Raw genomic sequence first — 24,988 nt, forward strand, 5'->3', positions numbered from 1 at the left:
CTTGGGTACTTCCTCTAGCTCCTCCATTGGGGCCCTGTGATACATCCAATAGCTGACTGTGATCATCCACTTCTGTGTTTGCTAGGCCCCGGCATAGCCTCACAAGAGACAGCTATATCTGGGTCCTTTCAGCAAAATCTTGCTAGTGTATGCAATGGTGTCAGCGTTTGGAGGCTGATTATGGGGATGAAACTTAGGATACCCAAGATGTAAGATACAATTTGCTAAACGCATGAAACTCAAGAAGAATGAAGACCAAAGTGTGGACACTGTGCCCCTTCTTAGAATTGGGAACAAAACACCCATGGAAGGAGTTACAAAGTTTGGAGCTGAGATGAAAGGATGGACCATCTAGAGACGGCCTTTTACATTTTTAAATTATCATTTTTTATTTGTTTCCATTCCATAAACTGCTCCCCTTCCTGGTGCCCCTCCCCAAGTTCATCATCCCATCTTCTTAGCCACTAAGAAGTTTCTTTCTCACTCACCCCACCACAAACATTAGCATCCTTTTTTCCTAGGGGATCCAGTTCCGACAGGATTAAGTGCTTCCTCTCCCATTGAGGACAGACAAGGCAGTCCTTTTCTACCCATGTGCCTTGGGGCAAGGACCCACCCATGTATGCTTCTTGGTTTGTGGCTTAGTCTCTCTCTTGGAGTTCTGAGAGGTCCTCATTAGTTGACACTATTGTTCCTATAATCCCCCTTCAGCTCCTTTAGTCCTTCCCCAAACTCTTCCATAGTGGTTCCTGACATCAATCTAATGGTTGGTTGAAAGTGACTACATTTGTCTCAATCAGATGCTGGTAGAGCTTCACAGAGGACAGCCATGCCAGGTTCCTGTCTGCAAGTATAATATGACATCAGTAACAGTGACAGGGTTTTCTGTGTGAGCATGGGATGGATCACAAATTGGGGTGGTCTCTGGATGTCCTTTCAGTCTATGCTGCATTTTTGGTCCTACATTTCCTTTAGACCAGAGCAATTCTAGGCCAAAAATTTTTAAGATAAGTAGATGGTCATCTGCCTCAAATGGGAGCCATGTCTATCTATTGGAGGTGGTCTCTTCAGGTTATATCTCCCCACTGTTGGACATTTGGTTAAAGTCATCACAATTGACTCCTGGTAGCCTATCCCAGCCCAGGTTTCTGAGATTTTCAAGAGGTCTCACCTGCCTTCCACCCCATATATTGTGGTTCGATTCATTCTACTGGCCCTCTGGGCCCTCTCCTGTCTCTCAGATACGCTATTCTGCCCCCTTTTCCCTTTTCCCTCACCTCTCTCACCCAGGTTATTCCTCCATTTTCCTCCCACGATAATTTTGTTCCCCTTCTAAGTGGGTGTGAGTTATTCACATTTGGACCTTCCTTCTTGTTAAGCTTCTTAGAGTCTGTGAGTTGTATCATGGCTCTTCTGAAGTTTTTGGCTACTATCCAATTATCAGTGAGTACATGCCATGCATGTCCTTTTAGGTATGAGTTACCTCACTCAGAATTTTTTTTTTTAGTTCCGTGCATTTGCCTGCAAAATTCATATCTTCGTTCTTAATAGCTGAGTAGTATTCCATTGTTTAAATGAACCACATTTTCTGTATCCATTCCTCTGTTGAGGGGCATCTGGATTGTTTCCAGCTTCTGGATATTAGAAATAAGGTTTCTCTGAATATATTAGAGCACCTGTCTTTTTGGTATGGTGGAGCATCTTTTAGGTGTTCACTGTTCTACTCTTGTAAAGCAACACCATGACTAAAGAAACTATTATAATAGAAAGCACTTAATTAGGCTTGCTTACAGTTTCAGAGTTTAGTTTATTATCATCATGGTGGATTTAATATAAGCATGCAGGCAGACATTGGAGCAGCAGTTGAGAGTTACATTTTGATTCATAGGCAAGTAGGGACTGTAAATTTGTCATGGGACTTTGAAGCTGAATCCCAGTGACACATACTTCCTCCAGTAACTCTATACTTCCTAATTCTTCTATTCCTTTCAAATAGTGTCATTCCTTAATTAAGCATTCAAATATATGTGCCTATAGGGGCCGTTATTATTCAATCTATGATATAGTTATGTTATAAATTCAAAATTATATTATAAATAAAAGAAAATATAAAGACTCTAAAAGTAAGTAGATTATAATTTGATGGTTTGTGATAGTATTTGCTGGCAGCAGTGACAATCATATGATTTTTTTTTTCATTTTTGATGTTAAGTTGGAAGAAGGCTTCTTTTGGACTACCCTGTCTTCAGAGGGAAAATGGGAGAGAATATGTATAACTTTTCCGTGCTTTTAAATCTTTCCACTTCATGATTACACACAGCTGGTTCACTTCGAATCTGTTGATCAATGAGTTCTCACTTTCAATACCACAAGAAGTAGATCACTTTCATATGCTGCTTACAGACCTCAGCAATGGGCCAAGGAGCCACATATGCTTATTTTTTTATCATAAAAAAGAACAAATTCTAGCAAAATAAAGTGCAATATGAACTATTCTCATTGATTTAACCCCAGGATTCATGTAAAGGTAGAAGGTCTTTGTGGTTTGGTTTTGTTTTTAGAAAAATTTGATATTATAATTACAAAATTTCTCCCTTCTCCTTTCCCATTAAATACTACTATATATCCCGGCCATCAATTCTTAACTCGACATCTTTTCCACTAAACATTATTTAATATACAAGATATGTACATATAAATAAACCCTCAATTCTAACCTCTTCAGTTCATACAGTGTTATTTTAAAGAATGCTTTCAGGACTGACCATTCAGTACTGAACAATCAAGGTACCTGATGACTTTAAGTATATGAATATTTTTCCTATGTATATGCATATGCATCACATGTGTATCTTATGCTCCTGGAATTCTAATTAGTGTATTAGATCCTGCAGGCTAGAATTAAAGAATTTTGTAAGTTGTCATATAGATTCTGAGAACTGAATGCAAGTCCTTGGAAGAGCATCAAATGTCCTTAAACATGTACCCATCCCTCCAGATCCTTCAGAGGATTTTTATTCTATTAATTTTTGTTCTAACTTCTTCAGAATATTATTTCTACCAATAATAACAATAGACACATAAGAATGAAAATTGACCCAAACCATATAAAAAGCAGATAGTATTAAAGTGATTTAATTTCTATTTCTTTTTGGAATTAATAGAGTCTATTTGCATGTGAGGACAGGAAAAAAATAACCAAAATGACATAGCTCAGAAGTATATAAGGCTGTCAGCTAATCATAGTGAAGTATAAAAACCATGATTTGGTTTTGTTTTATATTTCTGTGTTTCACAGTGTGCATAAAAGCATTCTCCAATTTGTGCTGTTATTGTACTCAAACCACCACAGAGCTTCAGTTGGAGAAGGCAGCTGCCTGTTTCCATGCAGAATAATCACATCATCTTATCTGCTATCATTTATCTTTTTTGTGTTCTTGGAGATTTGAACACAAAGTCTTGGAGTGCTGAAACACTTTCAAAAGAACGGTCTCTGTCTGCAATATGTTACTGTCCTTTGTATCTCATGTTTTGCTTACAGATAGCAACAGTTTTAGTTATACATTTCTAAAGCATTTGTATAAATGAATACTTGTGGGAAACTTTAAAGTTGAGAATGCAACCTTCATTATCATGTCTTGGTATAAGTATCTCAAATAATTTTTAAAACCCATTAAAATGATAGTTTTTCATATTTTTAAATTTAAAACAGATGTCCAGCAGCATATGTAGCAGAGGGTGGCCTTGTTGGACCTAAATGGGAGAAGAGGCCCTTGGTCCTATGGAGACTCAATGCCCCAGTGTAGACAAATGAAAGCTGAGGAAGCAGGAGTGGATGAGTGGGTGGGGGAACACCCTCATAGAAGCAGGCAGAGGGCAAATCGATTAGCTGGTTTGGGGAGGAAAACTAGGAAGGGAGATAACATTTGAAATGTAAATAAAGAAAATATCTAATTAAAAAATCCAAAAAAGAAAGAAAGAGAAAAATGAAGTGAATAGCTAAAAAAAATAAGATTATGAATATAATAAAATAATGTAATAATATTCCTAGAAATGACTCAGTTAATTTTCTATGTATGAAATAAAACTGAAATTTGTTGTTCTTGTTGTTGTTGTTGGTGGTGGTTGTTTTTGTTTCTGTTTTTTGAGACAGGGTTTCTCTTTGTAGCCCTGGCTGTTCTGGAACTCACTCTGTAGACCAGGCTGACCTTGAATTCAGACGTCACCCTGCCTCTGCCTCTGCTGGGATTAAAGGCGTGCTCCACCACTGCCAGGCATGAAATTGATTATTTTATTGCTGCATATGGACATGTAAAGATAATAAAACCAGATGTATTAGGAAGAAAATGTTTTTATTCTCTATAAAATTGATGGTTCTTGAAAATAGAACATACTAATTGATCTTTATCATGAGCTAGTTAGCATCGCATAGATAATTGGCATATTATGATTAACAAATTAACACAGATTAAAAAAACCTATAGTTAGATATAAGCAGTCTCAGTTTGACTTAAGGAGATTCTTTTACACATATGAATTAATGTTCTATTTTAAGTATAAGAAAGTCCTAAATCAGATAAGGGACTAATATCCAATATATATAAAGAACTCAAGAAGGTGGACTCCAGAAAGTCAAATAACCCCATTAAAAAATGGGGCTCAGAACTGAACAAAGAATTCTCACCTGAGGAATACCGAATGGCAGAGAAGCACCTGAAAAAATGTTCAACATCCTTAATCATCAGGGAAATGCAAATCAAAACAACCCTGAGATTCCACCTCACACCAGTCAGAATGGCTAAGATCAAAAATTCAGGTGACAGCAGATGCTGGCGAGGATGTGGAGAAAGAGGAACACTCCTCCATTGTTGGTGGGATTGCAAGCTTGTACAACCACTCTGGAAATCAGGCTGGCGGTTCCTCAGAAAATTGGACATAGTACTACCGGAGGATCCAGCAATACCTCTCCTGGGCATATATCCAGAAGATGTCCCAACCGGTAAAAAGGACACATGCTCCACTATGTTCATAGCAGCCCTATTTATAATAGCCAGAAGCTGGAAAGAACCCAGATGTCCCTCAACAGAGGAATGGATACAGAAATTATGGTACATTTACACAATGGAGTACTACTCAGCTATTAAAAAGAATGAATTTATGAAATTCCTAGCCAAATGGATGGACCTGGAGGGCATCATCTTGAGTGAAGTAACACAATCACAAAAGAACTCACACAATATGTATTCATTGATAAGTGGATATTAGCCCAAAACTTAGGATACCCAAGATATAAGATACAATTTGCTAAACGCATGAAACTCAAGAAGAATGAAGACCAAAGTGTGGACACTGTGCACCTTCTTAGAATTGGGAACAAAACACCCAGGGAAGGAGCTACAGAGACAAAGTTCGTAGCTGTGATGAAAGGATGGACCATTTAGAGACTGCTGTATCCAGGGATCCGTCCCATAATCAGCTTCTAAACGCTGACACCATTGCATACACTAGCAAGATCTTGCTGAAAGGACCCAAATATAGCTGTCTCTTGTGAGACGATGCCGGGGCCTAGCAAACACAGGAGTGGATGTTCACAGTCAGCTATTGGATGTATCACAGGGCTCCCAATGGAGAAGCTAGAGAAAGTACCCAAGGAGCTAAAGGGATCTGCAACCCTATTGTTGGAACAACATGATGTACTAACCGGAACCCTGGAGCTCTTGTCTCTAGCTGCATATGTATGGAAAGATGGCCTAGTCGGCCACCAATGGAAAGAGAGGCCCATTGGACTTGCAAACTTTATATGCCCCAATATAGGGGAATGCCAGGGCCAAAAGAATGGGAATGGGTGGGTAGGGAAGTGGGGGGCGCTATGGGGGACTTTTGGGATAGTATTGGAAATGTAATTGAGGAAATTATGTAATAAAAATATTAAAAAAAAAAAAAAGACATCTCAGCAAAAAAAAAAAAAAAAAAAAAAAAAAGAAAGTCAATTTGCAAATGCGTCATTTTTAACAAAGTGTTAGAAACCCTTTTTTTTTTTTTTTTTTTTTTTTTTGGTTTTTCGAGACAGGGTTTCTCTGTGTAGCCCTGGCTGTCCTGGAACTCACTTTGTAGACCAGGCTGGCCTCGAACTCAGAAATCCACCTGCCTCTGCCTCCGGAGTGCTGGGATTAAAGGCGTGCGCCACCACGCCCGGCTTTAGAAACCCTTTTTAACCCTTTTAAGCATCCAAAATATTTTGTTAACAAAAGTTTTCTAGATAACAATATTGATAGAGTCTAGGTTCCGGTACTAAAAAACAATCAGTAATATGAACAATATGAAAATATGAGACTTTCTCATTCTTCATGAGGTACAATACAATTATGGGAAGAGAATGAAGTATTATTTATTATACTTATGTTTGCTTTGTCAAAAACTACTGACGATTGCTTAATGTTCCCAAAGATTTCAGAGAGGATATTAGCTCTCATCTTATGCAACTGTAATAAAATCAAAATCGTCAATGAGAGCATGGTAAATGTTAAGAATTTATCCTTCATATATGATAGCAATACCATGCATGCTGCTTTCATTATATCATATTCTCTTTATAATTACTTATTTACATTAGGCAAATTTAAATAAATACAGAGAATTGCTAAACATGTTAAGTCTCTAAAATATTTTATTTTTATTCTTATTGTATGAAGTAACTATTGATGGTTTTATATTAGAAAAAATAAATAAATCTGTGATTTATATACACCAGTATGATAAAAAATAAAGAGATATATAGCTCTTCTTTAGATTCAAAAGAAAGACGTTTCTTGATCATTCATTTCAGACCCCTGTTTTTCATAGCTCATCTTTGTTTCTGTATACAGTATGCCAGCATGCATGGTATATTTTGAGTCATTTTATCTAAAACAGTGATTACTACATCTTGTAAGTATTATTTTTTTATTTTTAAGGGAGAGTCTAATGTTTGCTAAATATTCTTGAATCAGTGAACATTAGTGAAAAAAGAAAAAAACAACACCATTAGCAATAACTAAAAACAAAAACAAACAGCACATGCATATTCTGCTTCTGTCATTTGGGATAAAACAAGAATTGAGTTTTATGAGAAAGTATTAAATAGTATTTTTTTCTTTTCACTTGAAAAGTTGCAATAGAAAAAAAAGGACTCTTAGAAATACCCACCCCAGAAAACTTATTTTCAGGATATGGTAACATACTCTAGGACAGTGCTAAAAAGTTTATTACAAGAAAATTAGAAAGGCGGGCTTTGTTTATTAAAAATTGGTGTTTATTAGACAAAGGGCTTTGATTCAGAATAATTTTTGTTTTGTTTTCTAAACATTATATGGATCCAACAGGTTAAACTTAAGGATATAAATGAATATGTAAATACATATATGCATTCAATAATAGTAAGAAAGAGGCCATGAGTTTGAAGTGGAACAGGCAGGAAGTTAGGGAGCAATCACTGAAGTACAGGAAACTGCAAAACAAAACAACAACAAAAAATAGTGTAAACATTTTCTAAGTTTGTCTAAATAGAACGACATGGAATTTAATTTTTTAATCTTGCTTAAGAATTTATTGTGGTGCACACCTTTAATTCCAGCACTTGGGAGGCAGAGGCAGGCGGATTTCTGAGTTCGAGGCCAGCCTGGTCTACAGAGTGAGTTTCAGGACAGCCAGGGCTATACAGAAAAATTCTGTCTCGAAAAACCAAAAATAAAAGAAAGAAAACAAATTATTGATTTCTGAGGAAGAACTTTTGTGAATGAATTTGTTTCAAACTAAATGCATGCTTAGAGAAATGTTGTAAACAACTTATTTCATTGTGATTTTTCTAAGTGTATTTAAGAACTACCCATCCTAAGTGAAATATTAAAAAAAAATGCCCATACCTTTGAATGTAGCCATCTTATGTAAAACCACTCTTAGTGCTGGAGACACCCTACGTGTAAGTAGACTGTAAAATGGCATTTGATCTTTCTACTTTATACCCATGTTTAGAATAGGACTTTTGAGTTGATCTACAATCCAAAGATCTTGAAAGAATTGTTCCATTAGGATGTTAACATTTGGTGTAAACCATAGCTTATTTTCTCTATTTGTGTTTATTGCTATACCCGGTAGAGTACTTTAAACTGAACATGTCTCTTAAGTTGAGTATGGAGAGCAATCATTTGCAATTCTAGGATTGTGTAATTTCTCTATATGTTAAGAGGATTTATGGTGATGACTTACAGTCTCTAGTCCAGTTAAGCAAACAATGGGCAGCTGTGGATGGGAACTCCAAGATTCTAGTAGTTTCTCAGTCCCACAAGGCTACTTGTTTAACCTGGTCTTCACAAGGCTTGTTGTTTAAGCTAGTCTTCTATAGTAGTAGGTTGGTCTATATAGTAGTAGTAGCAGTAGCAACAGATGTGCTAGCAAGTAAATGCAAGCAGTTTAAAAAGAGTTAATCTTCCTTCTTCCAATGCTCTTATGTAGACCTCCAGCAAAAAGTGTGGAAATTGCTTTGTCCCAGGCTGACCTTGAACTCAGAGACCTCCTTGCCTCCATCTCCTGGGAGTAAAGGCATGTACCTCCTTGCCTTGGGCCTAAGTGTTTCATGTCAAGATCCAGGTCAGAGAGCTGTGTCTTTAAGCCTCAAGTTCTACATTCCAGGTTTGCCCTCTAATTATGGATTGTAATTCATTCCAGATAGTCAAGTTGACAAATGGGAATAGCCATTACATGTTGGGCCCCATTTTGGCTCTGGTTTGAGCCTTGAGGACAAACCTAATCCTGGCTCAATTTTCTGAGGCCTTGTGGAAGAGCCTAAGCCTGGCTCAAGTTTTGAGACCTTCTCAGTCACTTATAATAACCAAAACAAATAAGTTAATAATTAACAGGTGATCTTCCTGAGATGACCAACTTAGATTAACAGCTATGACTGAACTGCAGTAGGAAAGGCACAGCAGAAAATCATTTTATGAAAGATTCCTGCTATTAGTATGATTTTGTTGTTATTATTAAACATACATGACAATCACTAGCTATTAGCACACTATTTTGAGCAGATCTCTGTAGATCTATAAAGATGAACTGTCTTGTAGTAATGTTATACAAACAAGTAAATGATTTCCTAATTTTTAAAAAAAACTTTTTTACTAGATATTTTCTTTATTTACATTTCAAATGTTATCCCCTTTCCTGGTTTCCCCTCCAAAAAATCCCCTATCCCCTCCCCACCCCTGCTCACCAACCCACCTACTCCTGCTTCCTAGCCCTGGCATTCCCATAAACTGGGGCATAAAGCCTTCACAGGACCAAGTGCTTTTCTTCCCATAGATGACCAACTAGGCCATCCATTGCTACATATGTGGCTGGAGCCATGAGTCCCATCATGTGTACTCTTTGGGTGGTGGTTTAGTCCCTGGGAGCTCTGGGGTTACTGGTTAGTTCATATTGCTGTTCCTCCTATGAGACTGCAAACCCTTTCAGATCCTTGGGTCCTTTCTTTAGCTCCTTGATGATCCTATAAGAATTCCTAAAATAATATCAGTATTTATTAAGCTCTTTAAAGTAGGACTGCAATTAGATCATTTTCTGATAGTCAAAATTGCAGTAAGAACTCTGTCAGTCTCCCACATGTCACCGGTTAATTGTTTCTAGATAGTAAACAGATTTTATACTACTCAGAGCACATACCAAGACATTGTAAAACCATTAACCAAAGGTCATACAAAGGGAACTAATGATTTATTATAGGTACTAGGACAGAAGATAAAATACTGACTGGGTTAATCTATACAAAACTTCACTAATAACTTGCGGTTATTATTAAACATATATGATAATCACTAGCTGTTAGCCCACTATTTTGATCAGATCTCTGTAGAGTTATAGATTTTAACTCTCAGTGAACTTGTAGAGCTGTGACAGGTGATAAATGTTTAGTCAGATAATTATTCCTAATGTATATGTAAACTTTCTCTGTTGTAAACTTCTATTTCAAGTTATGATTTGATTTTATGTGTGAACTTGTGATGAACTTTTTAATATTTGATCATGTATGCTCAAAGACATATAAGTGTTGAGGACAAAGAACTGAGCCTGAGGGCACCTTTTTTCTTTTTTTTTTTTTTTTGTCCTTCCTTCCTTCCTTCCACCCCATATATTATTCCCACCCACCCCCATCTACCCTCCGACTGTTCCTCATCCCATACCTCCTACCCACTCTCCTGGCTCCAGGAGCATATCCGCACCACCCACTCCCCATCCAACCAGACCTCTAAACTCCCTGGGGCCTCCAGTCTCTTGAGGGCTAGGTGCATCTTTGAATGAACACAGACCCAGTAGTTCTCTGCTGTATATGTGTTGGGACCCTCATATCAGCTGGTGTATGCTGACTGGTTGGTGGTCCAGTGTTTGACAAATATTAGGGGTCCGCTTTAATTGAGGCTGCTGGTCTTCCTACAAGGCTGCTCACCACCTCAGCTACTTCTAGTCTTCCCTTAATTCATTCACAGGGGTCAGCAGCTTTTGTCCTTTGGTTAGGTGTAAATATCTGCATCTTACTCAGCTGCTTGCTGGGTTTTCTGGAATGTGATCATGATAGGTCCCTTTTGTGAGTGCTCCATAGCCTCAGTAACACTATCAGGCCTTGAGACCTCCTCTTGAGCTGGATCCTACTTTGGACCAGTTGCTTGAACTTCTTTCCTAAGGCTCCTCTTCATTCCCATTCCTGCATTTCTTTCAGACATGAAAAATATATGTCAGCATTTTGACAGTGGAATGGCAAGCCCATACCTCACTTCATGCCCTGTCTTCCTCCTGGAAGTGGGCTCTGAAAGTTCCCTCTCTCTACTGTTAGGCATTTCATCTAAGGTGCCTTCCTTTAAATTCAGAGTCTCTCACCTCCCTGCTCTCTGGTGCATTCTGGAGGGTCCCCCCAATGTCCCACCTCCCAAGGTTGCCTGTTTCCATTCTTTTTGCTAGCCCTCAGGCCTTCAGTCATTTTCCCTCACCCAATACTAGATCAGGTTCCCCTTGTCCCCACCTCACATCCACTTTCCTTCCTTGTCCCTCTCTCCCTCCCCACTTGTGTTTCTTCTCCCTCCCAAGTGGGACTGAGGAGTCCTCAATTGGACCCTTCAGCTTGTTGACCATTGAGTGAGTTCTTTCTGCATTGGTGCTTCATCTTTTGCTCCAAACACATATTTAAGTACAGATGTGTCTGTGTAAATATGTAATTGTGAGAATGCATGCAAAGTGAACCTAATTGGTTTGAATGGAAATGTACATATGCACATGTGTGGATCTGTATATGAATTTATGTGTTCATGCATATTTGCTTATATAAAAGTTTTTTCCTTCTGCAAGCATTATTCTCTTCTTCTGGTTTATTAGAAGTTTATAATTCCAAACATCCTCCTTGACAGACAAGTAAGAGGCATCTGGACGAGAGGGAAACTCTCTAGCAATTAATCCTTTATTTTATCTCCTGCTGTTTTAGGTTGAGGTGCTAAGTACCAGAGACTGCTGTTTCTGGCCTCAGTGGAATACAGAATGCTGGTCAGCTACAGTAGCAAAGTAATTTAGACTTAGATAAGTAAACCTTTTATTATTTTACAGCCACCCTATATATCTATCAAAATAACCCTAAATATCTAACAAAATAATGTAAGACAAAAATCTAACCCCCCCCATATCTCATAAAACAGAATCTTACCCTCCGAAGATATCCTTTTCCCTCTGCTGGCTGGAGAAGAACCAAAAAAAAAAAAAGATCCTTCCAGGGCTGTTCTCTGGAGGTTTACATTAGCATAAATAATTATGTTCAGGAAAAATAATTTTTGTGCCTTTTAGGATTGTTTTCTGAGTTTTGAGCAATTTTCCATTTTTCAATTTTTTACTTTCATGTTTAATAATATGTAATAATGCTACATCAGTCTGGTTTTGTCCACTTAGTATTTTTATATAGTTTATTTATACATCATTTCTATAACTGAGTGGACTAATTTGTCCACTGATCTTTTTAAATTTCACACATGTACAGCCACATTAATTATTTTTAAATGTTTTAGTGAAAACACCAAGTCAATAAGAACTGCTTTTATTTGTATTTTCTCATTGCAATTGTGTGTGTCTGTCTGTGTTTCTATGTTTATATTTTTGTGTATATTTATGTACTTAGGCTTTCATGCAACAACAGAGGACACAAACTCAATATATTGCTCTGAGAAATATCTTGGCTCTTCGCACCATAATTGATTGTCTTTATTCACAATATAACAGGTCTACAGGGAAGTGCCTTTGACCCAGCATTTATTCGGATCTAATTTTAATCAGAAAAATTTCCTAACTTTCTCTAGCAAATTACATGGCTTTTTCCTGAGAGCCACATCTTTTACCTTATTTAACAGTTATGATCTAATTATTGATTTACAAATTCTAATTAGTCACAAATTGATATCCATCATCAAATACATTGTAAGCATTAGTGATAGACATAGGTTCTATTCCTAGATATCATGATAAGCTAATTTTTTTTTTAATTTCCTAATCTGTAAACATCCTCACACTATTAGAATTATCACATTTGGTCAGGAGAAGGAAGATTTTTAATTTACTGGTGAATACTATATATTGTTACATAATTTTATCTTTCAATAATACTAGTTAATAGGTATGTGTTGTCTTTATACACTTCAAATATTTGTGCCACTGCTGTGTGGAATTATATTAAGAATTTTCTTCCATGTTATATGAGAACATTTCAAGAAACCTTTGTTTTTCTTTTTTCTTCATCTTCAAAGTTTTGGCAGAATACTCCTGCGAAACTATTTGTGTGGGCTCAGTAAGTTTTATGTTTAAATTTTTTAATTACTAAAAAAAGTTTAAAGCTTATATTTAAACCATGTCATAAAATATCTCTGTCAAAGGGAAATGTTGAGCTATATACAAGACATATGAAAAAGTGCATTAAGATGCTTGAGAAAAAATGAAATCACTGTTAATTGATACAAATACATTATATGTGCATGTGCATGTATTAACACTTGTATACAAATAGAACATCCAAATAAAATGTGATCTGTGTGGTATACTCAGGCATATGCACAAATGACTAGTAATAATTGTAAGAAGCAGCTACGACCAATGCCTAGGATAGATTACCATACCAAGGAGGTGGACTATATTACACTCACAATCTGCTTGCCTTGGTGGTCTCAGTGGGAGAGGAGGAGCCTAATCTTTTAGAAACTTGATGCTCCAGAGAAGGGTGATTCTGGTACAGGGTGAGGGGGGGATGGTTGGTTGGGTGAGCAAGGGAGCACCCTCTCCTAAGAAAAGGGGAGGAAGGATGGAGGAAAGAACTTAAGGAGGAGGAACAAGGAAGGAGGACAACATTTGGAATACATAAATAGAATAATATAATAGTAATAGTAATAAAAATAAATAATAAAATATTAAAATAAAATTAAGAAAATATTGTTTTTAAGCAGATTTACTGTTTTAAATAACAGAATATTTCAATAATAAATGCAAACATCTCAAAAATATTTTTATTGTTTCCAATATCGACTTTTTTAGACATGTCAATTTTACACATTTTCTCTTCCCTTGGGGACAAATATATGTTAACTAGTTGTTAAGGTATTTGTTATGGGTGCTTCTGAAGGAAGCTGTCTTAAGATTTACCTACATTTTTATACTTTATAACCATTTGAAAACTCGTTTCATTTTTTAGTTGTCATAGTTTATATAAGCATCTTTTGACATCACTCATTTAGTTTCTGACTCACGTACTTATTCTATACATTTCCCTGAACCATATCACATTAGTTTATCACTATAAACATTTCTCTGTGGTCAGTCATAGCACTACTCTTTAAATTACGATATCAACGTTTCCTAGGAAAAAAAAATCTAGTTTCCTTACATCATTTACCATAGTAAAATACTATATATTAAATGTTTTCCTTAGGACTTGAAGGAGGAAATAGAAGGGGTAAACAATATAATTATAATCTCAAAAAACTTTTAAATCATTTCAAACATATAATGTTTTTTATAAGTAAAATTGTTGTTAATAGCTTACTGTAACCTGCTGTATTATAGAGGTCTATGAGCTCAAGTATTAGATGATCCCGTGAACCACGCTATTGTAAAGCATATATCGTCTTTCAGATAGAAAGGAGATACATACTGCATTTGTGGATCATCTTATTTGACCTTCCTCAAGCAAAGCCTATCAGTTTATAAGTGGGCACAGGGCCACCAGAGCAGATGGGTCCCTAAGAGATAGAACATGCAGCCAGTTTGGCTGTCACGTGTTAGATAAATATACAATGGTGTAAGTGTCTGGGAAGAAAAAAGTTCCTCATGTCTAATTGGTGTAATTTAGGAGTTATTCATTAGCATTTAATCTTTGGAAATCCAAACTTCCCTACAAGCTCTCTGCAAGCCTTGTCTCATCGTCCACCATCCAGTATCAATTTCTACAACTTCTATGGAGTTTAGTCATTCACAGAGTTCTTATTAAAGAGCCATACTTAAATATATAATAGGAAGGGAACTTGTGAATGTTTTACTAACATTTAAAATAGAGTTTCTCTTCATTTTAAATGTATAGCTGAGTACTAATTATGGTTTATTGTTCCTATCAACAATTCCACTGTAAAGGTATGGTTCACTACAGTGCTACAAAACTTCACTTAATATTTTATTATGCTTTGCTTTGTGGTCTACAAATGTTCACTAACTTAAACTACATGTCAATAAGATTAATGAAATTGTCCTTTAATATCTCTATGTTTAACATTTACTAAACATACATTCAAAGTCTTCAATATCTCTGATACATCTAGGTACTTGGGAAAGAAAATCATAAAAACTTTAAAATATTTATTAAGATTTGTGATTTTCACTAATTGTTTCCTCACAGGATTTTTGTAGGCACTCTTTCTTGGCGATAAGTATAAGATGTATTTTAACTGGAAAATACAATCATTTTTATATTATTAATACAGGAGAGGAGTCACTCACAATTTTTGTGGACAAGCGGAAGCTGAGCAAAAGATCTGAAGGAAGTGAAACCAGCACCAATAGTTCGTCTGTTACTCTGGAGACCTTACATCAGTTGGCTGCTTCCTATTTTATTGACAGGGACAGCACCCTTCGCAGACTTCACCATATCCAAATTGCATCCACTGCCATCAAGGTAAGCCTAAACTTAAGCTTGAACTTAGAAAAATATTTTCCCTTTCCTTTCTTTTATCCCTTTATTTTTTTCCAATTTTTATTATTTTATTTATTTACATTTCCATCATTGTCCGCTCTAAGTCTCCCCTCCCTCAATTCCTCATCCCATTCCTCCTTCCTGTTCCTCCCATAGGGTGCTACCCCCACCCTATTACCAGTGCTCCTCCTTCCCTGGAGATTCAAGTCTCTTGAGGAATAAGCACATCATCTATCACTAAGGCCTGACCAGACCAGACAGATTTCTGCTATATTTGTGCGAGGAGGGCCTCAGACTGTCCCTCGTATGCTCCTGGCTAGTGGTTCAGTCTCTGGGAGCTTCCTGAGTTCCCAGTAAATTTAGAATGCTGGTCTTCTTATGGGGTCACTATTCCCTTGGGCTTCTTCCATCCTTCCCCTAATTCAAACATAGAAGTTCCCTACTTCAGTTCAGTGGTTGGGTATAAGTATCTGCTTCTGTCTCAGTCATCTGCTGGCAGAACCTCTCAGGTAACAGCCATGGCAGGTTCCTCTCTGTTGAGCACATCCTAGCATCAATAATAATGTCAGGACTTTGGTGCCCTCCCATGAGATGGATTCCAAGTTCGGCCAGTCATTGGACCGCCTTTCCTTCAGTCTGTTCTCCATTTGTGTCCCTGCAGTTCTTTTAGACAGAAACAGTTCTGTGTCAGAAATTTTGACTGTGGGTTAGTAACCCCTTTGCTTTGCTTGAGATACTGTCTAGATACTGCAGGTGGGCTCTTTGAGTTCCCTCTCCTCAATGTTGGGCATTTTGGCCAAGGTTATCCCCATTGAGACCTTATAGAGTTTTATACAATTTCTGTATATTTCTCCAACCAGTGATTCAAATGACTATTTAAAAAATGTGTTGTCCTTTTTCAAAGCTTTTATTTATAAGGTATAATTATATGCAGGTTGATGCAGCATTTTCAGTTGATAAGTAGGGTTTTGTTTTCATTTTTATGACCAAGTATAATTAAATTTTACTTGAAATTTGAAGTTCACAGAGAATTCTTAGAATTGTGTTTGTAAAATAAACCTTAGAAAGCATATAGATTATATTTACAATTGTTCATTAGGTTATAGTTTTTAAAATATATTAAGATGTTTTACTAGCGTGAAAGTGAGTCACAGATATATATATATATATATATATATATATATATATATATATATATAATTTAAAAATAGAGTTAGCATATACAAGTTTCTAAAGGACAAAATATAATGTAATGTAGAATTCATGGAACAATATATTACCTGCTCACTAATGTTATTTCACTTTGTACATAGTAAGGTTATCAAAACTGATAACATAATAAATGATGTAGGTAAAATTTCCAAAAGAAATGTCAAATAAATGGAAAACAGAGGATGGGGTTATGAAGGGTGGTACACTGAAACAATACCCTTTGAATGATATTTCTATGGCATATTAGGATAATTATATTATTGTGTTTAGCAAAAAGCAAGGTTATTAATAACTAAAGAGAACAGTCACATTAATTTCTTAGATGAAATTCTCCACAACAAAATAAGTAAAAAGTGTATTTTGTCATGTAATAGCTCACGTTTCATATTTAACACAAAAAACAATATTAAGTATAACATTCATTTTCTTATGAAATTAAAATATATGTGTGCATGTCCTCATGCCTGTAAGTTGAAAGGGTATTACTTTGATATTTTATGAACTGCAATATTTGAAATGAATGGATGTAGACACACACACACACAAAGATAATCGAAGAAATATCAAGTGATATGGAATGTTCTGACACTTTTATATTTAGTGTCTCTAGTACAAGGAGTTGATAATTTTTCTGTATATATAAATTATAAAATACAACTATATGTAATTTATAATTTATGAAATGAAACTTATAATGTGGCAGTAAGGAGCATATACCAATGAACTTAGCATAAATCAATAGTAAGTTGTGTAAAAAAATATGGAGCTAATGCAATTTCAGAAATCTCAGTTGATGTAGAAAAGCTATAAACTAGGATATTGTTAGACACTTTGCTTGCAGACGCTGAAAGGTAATAGACTTTCTCAGAAATCAATTTTAATAATGAAAACAGTATGTTAGAGTATAATTTCTAATAGAGAAAGCGTGGATGTATGTTTATTATATAGTTATTGACTTTTTGTTCATTAAAAGTAGAATTACACAGCAGTTTTTATTACCCATAAGTAAAAAACTCAGCTACACTTCATGACTAAACTTAATGCATGTTTATCCATAGAGTTTTTATATCACCAAAGAAAGTATATATTTTAATGTAGTATATAACTCCATATTAGAAATATTTTAAACTTTTCTTTCACAAAAAATTATGTTGGAAAGATAATTTTCCCCATAGTTTAAAGGATAGCTCTATAATACAATTGAGACCCAAAGTGAGGCTCTGGTGAGGAACAATGAATCTAGGAGAAGCTCTGAAAGACAGAAAAATATAACCTGGTATTTGGAAATTGACAGATAAACTCAGATTGTTTTTGTACTAACCATAAGATCAACAGAACTTCCAAATATGTGTATGTCCCAATTGTGAAGATTAGTAGAAGTCAAGTCTTAGATAAGATAGAAGAAACTAAGTAGGGAGAAGATGATGAATAAAGAGGTTATGAATAGAACACATACTTCGTGTTTAAGTTGTTTTTAAAAATAGAAATGATGAATGTGCAAGATCCCAACAGCATGTCTGTGCACTTAGGCAAATTTGTCAAGAGTGCAGGGTGAAGGGTATACGAACTGAGAAGGATGTAAATACATCTTTCTGAACTTAATTTTATCCCCAAAGCTATTGATTTTTAGAGAAAGTTGTCATTTTAAGTGACTGGTGGTATCTGAAGCAGGGTAGATACATTCTGGGTTACCCTGAGGCTTTATGCCACTGAGCTGTGTTTAAAGTGTAATGAAGACCAATGCTGTGTGTCCACATGAGTCTCAGGTTATAGACTTCTTAATGTACAACTCCACTAAAAATGATCCTTATATGGATTCAAAAAATGTTTGTGCATGATCATACATATAGTAAACAATCCTTAAATAACAGTGTAAACATGGTAAAGATGGTTAAAGGGCAATGAAATAGATGTTCAATAGCATCCAAACACAACTTAAAATAAATGGCACCAAGCTACTTTAAGGAAACCACTCCAACTCATATCCAATAACTTACCACCCCTCTATACATAAACATGCGAAAAAACAATTATAGAATAAAAATATAAAATCAATGATGTGAAGTAAATATTTGAATGCAAACAGTTTTACTGTGTTAAACCTAAATTAATTTTTTTCATTAAATCTTTAGAGTTTTCATTAATTATTTTAAAATATTACATTATTATATTAATTATATTATATTTATTATATAATAGCTGGTATTAGAATAAGAAAATGCAGTTTCCTGGTTTGAATATAATGTGTGTTCAAAGTACCATGTATTGGGCATTTTATTTCTCAAATAAATGTTGAATCGTTTTGCCTCTCAATTCTCAGAATTTAAAAGGCAAAGTACTGCTAAAAATAAACATAAATGAGACTATCAGACATCAACAAAAATACAATTAGAAATGCACAATCATGCCAACTTTATTCATGTGAATTCTTGAAAAACACAAAGGAGTTTAGCAATTAGTGCTAACTATGAGATTCACTCCAGAAAATGAAATACAGCAATTTGTTGTGTTTATCTCCTATAATTATGAGACTAAATGTGAGCAGTAGCTCATTAATGAAACTGTAAATTTCAAAACAGAGCCTCAAACTGCTGTGGAGCTCAATAATATCCCATAAAAGTGTGATTAATATATTGATATAAAGTTATATTTCCTCAATAAATCATTCATTGTATTGTCAAATAAATGTCTAGAATTGGCTATTACTTTTTTAAAAGCTCAAGTCAACTGAGTTAACTGAGATATAATTTCACTAATATGGCATTATTTTGAAATAGTCTGATAAAGTTCAAAGTTTTAAGAGGGATATTAATGAGAAGATGAAAATAATGTTTATCTGGGGAGGTAATAGAACATAAAAACAATCTTGATTATGCATATGCATTGTGGTAAATGTTTTTTGTAATTGCATTAAACTTTAGAGATCATTTAGTGAAAAAGTTGAATCATTTGATAGAATTTAATTAATGGTTTTAGAATAGTATAATTGTTATTTTCTTGAAATATTTGATGTATTGATATGGTTTGCTGAACTCTGTGATAGAAGAGTAGTTACTCTAATAGAGAATAATATATAAATATTTAATTTTCAGCATTTAAAGAAATGAAAAATAAATACACAATGTATGCTAAAAGTTAACTTAGTTTACGAGTGTTATTTCATATTTAGAGTTCTACAGGTATGGCTCCGACGGGTCACACATGCTTTGTCTTTTTGAATTACACACTATGATGTCGGATGGTCTCTGCCAATTATATGGGATTTAGGACCATTCTGTAAATCTGTAAACAATTCTCTCTCTCTCTCTCTCTCTCTCTCTCTCTCTCTCTCTCTCTCTCTCTCTCTCTCTCTGTATGTGTGTGTGTGTGTGTGTGTGTGTGTTTTGCTGGATTTTCTACCTAAATGTGACAGTCACCATTCCATGGGCTGAGGCTGGTCACAGTCTGTGTACAAATGAGACAGAGTCTGAGGACCAGATTTCATTACTCTCTGCTTCTAGATTAGGGATTATATAAAGTCTAAGTTACCAAGGTCCTCCAAGTTCCTTTCACATTGACTAGTCTAGAAACATTTGGTTTTGCTGTAATTAAATGTAGTCACTAAAATAAGAATATGCAGTTATAGATAATAGTATATGAGCACAAAAGTATGTTTTAAGATATGTAAGTTATCATGAGAATATTAGGGAAATGAAAGTGGAGATAGGACAATAACATTTAAAAATCAAATAAATACAACTTACTTGTTCTTACAGTGTCAAAAAACATGTAAAATATAAGTATCTTTAGGTATATTGCTGAAACTCTTGAGGTAAACTACCAAAATAGATTTTCAAAACAAAGCAATAAAATCTTTTCAATCTTTTACTCATCTTGAGATTTAAATATAGATTATTAATTATTCTCAACACATGGGAACAGAGGCATGTGGATTCCTCTGAGTTTGAGGCCAGCCTGGTCTCTTGAAAGTATGTCCTAGCAGAGCTAAGATGCAAGAATGACCAGGGCCATATACAAAACAAAACATCAAAAAGTAAAGACATGGGAAAGGATAGACCATACAGGTAACACACATCTCTCCTTAAGTATTTGAAAAGAAGGTTTTAGAGAAAATAACCAAGATAGATATTTTGAAAAGAATATCAGTTAATTAGCCTAGAAGAAATAGCACGTATAATATTTATATCAACAAACGAGATTCATCCCAACTAAGAGTCAAGAAAATAGATACATATTTAACAGTGTCTTTTTTTTTCTTTTTGTATTGGATACTTTATTTATTTGCATTTCAAATGTTATCCTCTTTCAGTGTCAGATTTTAACAACTTACCTCACTTTCATTTTACAGAAAGGAAACATCTAATTTGTACTAAAATCATAGATAAGCAAATGTCATGCAAGCTATTCATACATTAATTAGTACCAGAAAGCATATAGAGAGTCATCATGTATTTTACAAAATGTCTAAAGCGTGCACAGGTCAAAGAAAAAGTAAAAAGAAATAGCACAGAAGAGATAGATCAATGAATAAGGTACTTGTCTAGCCTGTGAGGTTTCTGAGTTGAGATCCTAAAAACCCACATAAACTCAGATGCTGTAAAACTATGTCCAGTTCCTAGTGATTCTTAATAATTCCAAGATGTAATTCAATCTCTAACATTGTGAAAATAAAGACTGACTCACAGAGAATAAGTAGATGATAGATATATGGAAATATCACTGTCCTTTCAAGAGACACAAACAAATTTGAGCAAACTGAAAAGATTACCAAATCTAACATAAGACTTTTAAAAGTGTTTTTAACCTTACAAGCAGCTTATAAAATATTAACTGAAATTGGCAGAAAACTAAATATAAATCATGAAATAATTAACAAAACATGACAACATGAACAAAAATGTATGAAAATCTCCAAGCAAAACAAGAGTAAATAAAAATGGAAGTCAATAAATTATGAAAAAGAAACATTGAGAAAATGCATTGAAAACATTTCTTATTTTAATAGAACATAAATAGAATTGATAAGTATTTGTCATGAATTACCAGTATACAAGATAATTACAAGTTCAATTTTCAATATCAGAAGTGTATTCCTCTGATCCTTTCTGATATATTTTTGGCTAATTTACTATTTAATCAAATAATGCCTTTTCTTTTATGCTTTTTCTTTTCACTGAAAATATGGTTATATGTATAAGTATATATAAACGTATATATACATATATGTACATCTCTATATAAATAATATAATTTTTACATTTATCCCAATACACACATAGATGTGCATCATTCATAAATCCTCAGATGGTTCTTCTCCTCATTTTCTTACAGTTTTCAGTTATTTTACTTTGACTTTCTTTATGTATTTTAAAAGGGGAAAATAAAGTTAATATGTAATTTTATTAAAGTGTAACAACCGAAAATTTAATGTAACAAGTGATGCCACCAATATTACACAGAAATATCACTAATATTTTGTTCCCCCTTTTCAATCTCTAGGTATACAACAGATTTTTTGTACATTATTTGTAAAAATACTTTTCCTATTGAAAACTGCAGTTAGTATCAGAATTTTTCCCTCATCTCATTTCTACCTTCACAATATTCTATGCTTCAATGGTGCTATAATTATACTTTGATGTCCTTTTGTCAGTTATTGAGATTCTTCTTGACCAGAAACCTAACATTTTTGTTTTAATATAGACCTTTAAGTTATTTTTATTAGAACATATTTCTATGTAATCCCATAAGATCCACTGTGCCATTTGTGTATGCAGATATAATGTACCCAGTCTCACTCTCTCCTCTGTTACACTCTCCCCTTTTTTTTTTTTTTTTTTTTTTTTTTTTGGTTTTTCGAGACAGGGTTTCTCTGTATAGCCCTGGCTGTCCTGGAACTCACTTTGTAGACCAGGCTGGCCTCGAACTCAGAAATCTGCCTGCCTCTGCCTCCTGAGTGCTGGGATTAAAGGCGTGCGCCACCACGCCCGGCTCACTCTCCCCTTTTTAATATGAGTCCCCTCCACTGATCGTCTCCATCTCTCCATAAGTCCACTTCGTTCTTTTCTAAGGTTGTTGTAAGTATATATACCACATGACATGAAAGAAAACATGGAACCCTTGCACATTTTAACTGATTATATCCTTTGACATGATGATGTCTTCTAGGTTTGTGATTCAGAGTGAATTTGTAAACACAAATTGAAGATCTGAGAACAAAAAATTTTTAAATTCTTAATATATTTCCCAAAACATTTTGAGAAAACAAAACAAATTCCAGTAGTAACAGAAGGAAAAGCACAAAAAAAGCCGGTGGGGCTGTTTTTCTGATTCCTTTCTCAGTTATGTGTCTATTCAGTCCAGTGTAAAGCCAATAAGATGCCAGAAGTGTCCACATATTGAAATACAAACCAGTTTTCTAAGCCATAAAAAAAAAATCACCATTTGTCTTTTGGTTTGCCCTTTCTTTGGACTCTTGGCCGTTATCTATTGTTCTCATTGCTTTCTGTATGTCTGAGGTCCACCTTTAACTCATTCATTGAACTATCCTTAGCCTTGTAAAAGGAATGTCTCGAATTAGTTACAGTTTAGGATACATATTAGGCAATTTTTTTTTTTAGTTTTATATTCTAGTTTTTTTTTTCATTCCTAGAACTGGTGAATTTCAAATGTATAATATGAACATTTTCTTGGTTCATCTCTCCAAACTAATAGATTTGCAAACACAGACTTTGAATTATAAACCGGTTGTCTCTGCTTTGCTTCCGTTCTTGACTCATTAGCTCCCACACAGCATCACCATACACTCAGAAATAGCTGCTGATTTTAGTTTACTGGTTGGTTTATATTTGGAGTTTTAACCTACCACATCATCCCTAAAATAGGAGTTAAATTTTTCTGTGTGTGTTTCTTGATCTTTTTAATAATAGATACTTTACCTGCCTTTCTGCTTATCATGAAGGTAGCCATACTTCTCTTGCCCTTAAGATTGTTTCCATTATTCTCTGAGTGCTTTATCTTAGCTTTGTCCTTTGTCTCTTAAACACAAATCTCCAGTTTTATTTATCTCACTCCATTTTTCAGGATGACAGACAGAGATAGTCCTTGATATTTGAACATATATTTAGAATGGAAAGTTATACTTTTTGCATACTTGCTACTTGTTTCTCAGATCCCACCACACCCCCATTTTGGTAAAACATCATGACAAGAGTAAATTAGAGGAAAGAAAATTGATTCCTAAATCTTGGTTACAGTCAAATAGTATGGGAAAACTAAAGCAGCAGGAATTTATGACAGCCAGATAAACTACATCCATAGTCAAGAGCATATACCAGTGAATTAGTGAATGCTTGCTACTGTCCAAATTCTCTATGTACACATTTATGTAGACCAGGAACCCAACTCTAGTTCTCAGGGCATAGTACTACCTTCAATGATCAGATCTTCTAACATCAGTAAACACTTTAAGATAATAACCCACAGATATTCTAAGAGGCTCTTCTAGACGATTCTAGATTTTTGACAAGTTGACAATCAAAACTAATCAACGCTGTTTATACTACAAATTTATCTTTTTCTCCAAAATACTGACTTATATTAGTTTTCTTTAACTATGGGCTTCAATGACCTTTAGATACAAAGAATTTGTTTTAAGAATGCACTATATTTCCATCATACTTTGTTGGAATTTACAGAGTTCAGCATAAAACTTCCCATCCTGTTAATACTTAAGAATCAATAAAAAAATACTTGTAGAAATCACAGTGAGTGAACTCAACCTCTAATCACTAATTTAGGGAATCATTTTGTAGTTCAGGCACTCATGGCACCAAGCTTTTCCACCTAAATTAAAGTTAAGTGTCTAGTTCTCTGTCAGAGTCATTTCAAAAATAAAGATTATACCTTCTCTGATGGATCCACTCTGTGAGGTCAGAGATGAACATTCATATTCCCTTTCTCAAATGACATTCATCAGATCTGATTTTTATTTCTGATAAAGGATTTAGGCATGAGAAGAAGCGGAGGAAAATCTTATCAGAATAGTTCTCCTAGACACACTAGTCTAAAGAGATGATCATTTCCTCCATAATATCACTCAGGGTAGCCGAAATAGGTTATTTAGTTCTTAATTTTATAGTGACATTTTTCTTATTTTTATAGTGCTACAAGCATCAGTCTTTTAGTATGTTAATAATTACAAGTACATGGAAAGTAATTTAACTCATTTATGAATGAAATCCACATCATAGTCATCCTGTTTGAGTTTGAGGCCAGCCTGGTCTACAAAGTGAGTGCCAGGACAGCCAGGGCTACACAGAGAAACCCTGTCTCGAAAAAAACAAACAAACAAAAAAGAAGTCAGTGCTTTAGTTGTAGATTGTTAAAATCTTGATATTTGCTTTAGGTCAAAAAAATTCACATTTAACCTTTATTTTGATATTGAGTATACAGCTTAGTAGTATTGTGCTGCATACAGGCTTTATCTTTCTACTAAAAATCAGTGTTGGCTTATTATTAACAATAATCTGGAACAAAAACTCTCAT

The 24,988-nt window shown here is 34.7% G+C and overlaps 1 protein-coding gene across 3 annotated transcripts in view; it reads left to right on the top strand.

Moving 5' to 3' along the window:
* The window catches only part of Brinp3 (BMP/retinoic acid inducible neural specific 3), a 372,378-nt gene that overhangs the window by 176,195 nt on the left and 171,195 nt on the right, over positions 1-24,988 (top strand). For all 3 annotated transcript variants that reach the window (XM_021165977.3, XM_021165986.3, XM_029483285.2), the window contains exon 4: positions 15,021-15,211. In XM_021165977.3, coding sequence (XP_021021636.1) covers positions 15,021-15,211 — 191 coding nt within the window. The remainder of the gene's footprint in view (positions 1-15,020; positions 15,212-24,988) is intronic.

This window comes from Mus caroli, unplaced genomic scaffold (genome assembly GCF_978045245.1).
Source record: "Mus caroli unplaced genomic scaffold, Mus_caroli_1 scaffold_1, whole genome shotgun sequence".
NCBI classification, from domain to species: domain Eukaryota; kingdom Metazoa; phylum Chordata; class Mammalia; order Rodentia; family Muridae; genus Mus; species Mus caroli.